This window comes from Neomonachus schauinslandi, chromosome 2 (genome assembly GCF_002201575.2).
Source record: "Neomonachus schauinslandi chromosome 2, ASM220157v2, whole genome shotgun sequence".
In the NCBI taxonomy this organism is placed as follows: Eukaryota; Metazoa; Chordata; class Mammalia; order Carnivora; family Phocidae; genus Neomonachus; species Neomonachus schauinslandi.
The window spans coordinates 55,121,549-55,126,192 of record NC_058404.1 but is presented as its reverse complement, the minus strand read 5'-3'; the positions used below and the strand labels follow the sequence as shown (position 1 = coordinate 55,126,192).

At 39.9% G+C, this 4,644-nt stretch overlaps 1 protein-coding gene across 1 annotated transcript in view; it reads left to right on the top strand.

Annotated features, from left to right (window-relative positions):
- The first annotated feature begins 310 nt into the window (after window positions 1–310).
- Window positions 311–4,644, top strand: part of LOC110588414 (60S ribosomal protein L38-like) — a 10,861-nt gene continuing 6,527 nt past the window's right edge. Inside the window, exon 1 of the mRNA XM_044913071.1 lies at window positions 311–332. Within this exon, the coding sequence (XP_044769006.1) occupies window positions 311–332 (22 nt within the window). The remainder of the gene's footprint in view (window positions 333–4,644) is intronic.

Genomic DNA, 4,644 nt, shown 5'->3' with positions numbered 1-4,644 from the left:
AGTCCGTGAAGCATCTTGCCTTGGGATCGAGCCCCGCATCGGGCTCCCTGCTCACTGGGGAGCCTGCTTCTCCCTCTCCATGCCCCACACCCCCGCTTGTGCTCTCAAATAAATAAATAAAATCTTAAAAAAAAAAAAAAGAATACTTCCTCAGGTCTAGCTATCAACACTCCTGCTACCACTTCTGGGCTATCATTTCCATGCCATTGGGGACTGGGGCCCCAAGCTAAAAATTCTCCCCAGGTAGGGTTGCCAGATTTAGCAAATAAAAGTACAGAAAGCCTGGTTAAATTTGAATTTCAGATAAACGATGGGGAAAAAAATCAGTGGAAGTATGTTCCAAATATTGCTGGGGTGGGGAGTACTTACATTAAAGATTATTCATTGTTTATTTGAAATTCCAATTTAATTGGACTTCCCGTAATTTATCTGGCAACCCTATCGGGGAGCCTTCCTGTGCTGCATGTGTGGGAGCGAGCCACAAACCCGGATGTCCTCCAGCTTCTCCACACCCATCCAGGTGTTTGAGGCTCTGCCCAAGGAAATGAGGGCAGAGAACAAAGACCCTGGTGTCTGACTTCCCCTCCTCCTCCCCTTTCTCCCTTGGACTTTCAGCTTCCTCCACCTCCTATCCTCCTTCTCATTACTCCAGGTAGACTTAAAACTCTATAATCTCGTCAGTCTTCCTGATTGGGTTTGCTCAAAAAACCTGGGTTTCAAGATTACTATCCTGCTGCGGATTTAGAGATCCTATTTGGACGTCAGCAACTAAATACTCCTTAAATCATTTCGCATTCCTGCTACATTACTCCCCTCCTTGGTAGGTAAATGGCTGAGAGGTTACCAAGAAATGCAAAAGAGAAATGCATATTGATGTATTTGTGAGGGGAGGTATTTTGTCTATTAACTTATACATATATTTTAGCTTCTTGTCTGTCTTTTCCCTTTCCTCCCAGCCCAATCTAGAATTTAATCTCCATGAGAATATGGACCTTGCCCTGGGAATATTAAAACAATACCAGGCACATCGCAGCCACATAGAAAGTATATGTTGGATGAATGAACAAACTCTCATTTTCCAGTGAGGAAAATGAGACTTAGGAAGTTAATTGGCCCAATTTGCACAGCAGAGCTGGGCCTCATATGCAGATCTAACCAACCAGAGAGCCCTAACACTTCAGACTTTAATTTGAAAAAAGCAAAAGTAGGAATTGTATTTCTTTACTTCCTGAGCTGAAAAAAGGGAACTTTCCAACAAGAGCAACAACACCAACAACAAAAACTCTAAGGGAAATAAAGAAAATCTCAAAAGCATAAAACTATTATGCTTATAAAGTACTACTTTCTGATTCTACAATAACCAACAAGCTCTGTTCTATTCCCCAGAACAGAGGAGTGATCTGAAGGTCTGATGCAAATGCCCTGATCTTGAAGTAATGATTTCTTGGGCCACCCGTAACCTTTGCAATGCCTTTGTGTGAGTTAGAAAAAGATGCTCCTTTTGCTGACAAGGCACAGCACAACTCCATGGCACACAGCTTGATAGGGGGAATGCAGGCTGAATTTCGGGCTCCGTTTGCCACCTTGGCCAGACACCTTCATGGAGTGAACAATCCACTCCTCTGTAGGCAACAGCTCCTTTCTTGGCATAGCTGGCCATTGGTCCAGAGTTTGGCTGGAGGAGTAGTTAAAAGTTGGAAAATTCTTCTTTCCTCTCAGATCTTTGTCTGTTTTTTTTAACCACCTGCTCTCTGGGTATCTTATTGCCTCCCTCCCAACTTGAACTGGGATTCTCTCTCAGGAAAATTAATCAAAGATTTCCTTCCATTCCCCATATCCAACCTCAATCAGTCAGGGAAGGACAAAGTCTCCCCCCATCCTAACGCCCTCCCACTCATGTCTTTTCAATTGCCCATTGATGTCCAGAGCAAGGTGACTGATACCCTGGGCACCAGTGAATAACCTTGCCTTTCCCAGACCAGGTCAATGGTTCTATTACGACTTAAGCTTTCTGTGGTAACTCCTGAAACACGGTGAGGCGGTCTTCAACAAGTTCTCCTCCGAAAAAACAATATAGAAATACCTCGACTATACCATTTTAGGTATAGTCTGTAAGCCCAGGTACAATGTGTGTGTTTGTGGGTGCTTTCTTACATACATAGATGAAAAGAGTAGCTAACAACTTAAGTTTGGAGACAGAATGATGTAGTGGAAAGCACCCAGCTTTCGAGCAAAGCAGATCTCTGTTAAATGACAGCCCAGCTCTTACCACCAGTGTGACTCTGGGGAAGGTCTTTCATCTTCCTATTCCTCAGTCTCCTTGTTTACAGAAAGAGACTAAGACTTAAATTGTAGGGCTGTGCTTTAGTTTTCTAGGCCTGCTTTAACAAAGTACCACAAACTGGGTGGCTTAAACGGCAGAAATTTATTCTCTCACAGTTCTGGAGATTGGAAGTTTGAAATTGAGGTGTTAACAAGGTTGGTTCCTTCTGAGGGCTCTGAAGGAAGGATCTGCCCCAGGACTTGGCCCTTAGATTGTAGATGTCTGTCTTTATATTCACATGGTGTTCTCCCCATATGTGTGTCTCTGTATCCAAATTCCCCCCTTTTATAAGCATGCTAGTCATAATGGATTAGAACCCATCCTAATGACCTCACTTTAACCCAATTACCCCTGTAAAGACCCTATGTTCAAATAAGATCACACTTTGAGGCCCTAGGAGTTAGGATTCCAAAATATCTTTTTGGAAGGAACACAATTCAACTCATAACAGGTTCCTAAAGGAATGAAATATGGTAACTTATTTAAAGCACCTAACGGAAATCTTCAGTTACGAGAAGTACTTAAATAGCAATTGTATACGTACTATTAATGGTTTTACCTTCTGTACTTTGTAATGATCTTATAAATACATGGTCTCTCTGGGATTAATAGACCTATAAAGAGAGGGTCTATATGGGGAAAATATATAAATATACAGAATATGTCAGACATAAGAATCAATTATTGAGAATAAAAGGCTTTATATTTATTTTTTAAGATTTTATTTATTTGAGAGAGTGCAAGAGAGCGAGCAGAGGGAGAAGCAGGCTCCCCCCGACCCAGCACTCCAGGATCACAACCTGAGCCCAAGGCAGCTGCTTAACCGATTGAGCCACCCAGGCACCCCAAGGCTTTATATTTATCTATGTGTTTGGGGTGAAGCTGGGAAAGAGCATGGATATAGGTAGATGGTGAATGAAGGGCATAGAATTTAATTATCCAGATTGATTGATTTTGAATTGATTAACACTGGGTTCTACTTCACTTTGAAAACAGAGTTAAAGAGAGATACAGAATGAAAGTTTACCCTTGAACAACGTAATTTGTGTCAGAAACAGTCTGAATCATTGTGTTTTAGAGCAAACAGTCATTAGAGAATCAGCCACATTCTTATGACAGAAAAACTCGAACTATAATTATTCTACAAACAGCGTTACTTGGAAAATGTTTACTATAGTAACATTTTCAAGCCTCTCTGGGATTTAAAAGTGATATATTTTCTGAGGCACGTTTGGTTTTAGAGTGTTATTTGAAGAGAAATTCTCACTGTTAATAAAACTAGAAAGGAGAAAACTGTATTTGCTATTTCATGCAGAGAGACATCTCGTTTGATCTTGAACTTTTCCCTTCAGGATATCCTCCGTGGCAGCGGGTAACTAAGACAATGCAGTGGAATGCACGGCTGAGAGGGTGAGTCTTCGAGAAGATGAAGGGTTATTATGTAAGAATCTGGTCTCCATTAAGAATAGAACAAGAGGAAATATGTTTGATTTGCAGAAGGAAGAATTTAGGCTAGATCTAAATACTCTCTGAATTGGTAATCAGTAAAATAGATGCCCAAGAAAGGCTAAGTAATACCATTCCTAAGAAGATCTGTAAAATTATGACAGAAATTGCATTGTTAATAGTTTTCAAAAATCATAGGGACTTATGAATATTCTATCCAGCATATGAGATTTGCATTACCCTAGGCAATTTTTCAAAATAACTCTTTTCTAAATAATCTTTCTGATTACTATTACTCAGTATATATATATATTTTAAATATTTTTTCTTTTCTTTTTTCTTTTTTTATTGTTATGTTTTCACCATACATTACATCATTAGTTTTTGATGTAGTGTTCCATGATTCATTGTTTGCGTATAACACCCAGTGCTCCATTCAGTACGTGCCCTCTTTAATGCCCATCACCAGGCTAACACATCCCCCCACCCCCCTCCCCTCTAGAACCCTCAGTTTGTTTCTCAGAGTCCATAGTCTCTCATGGTTCGTCTCCCCACTATATATATTTTTTAATGGATGGTTGAGTTTGATTAACTTGATCAATTTGAAAGTCAATTTTAGTGTTATAAAAGCATGGTCTTATAATTTTCCCACTCAAAGGTTTCTATTGAAGTCAAGTCAAAGAAAAATTGAAAATGAAGAGAGTTTTAAATCTTAGATTTAAGATCTAAATCCTGATTTTCCCAGGAAGAGCGTAGATTTCTTTGAGGATAGGAATCTATCTTCCTCCTTCCCTCCCTCCTTCCCTTCCTTTTCTTTCTCTCTCTCTCTCTTTCTTTCTTTCTTTCTTTCTTTCTTTCTTTCTTTCTTTCTTTCT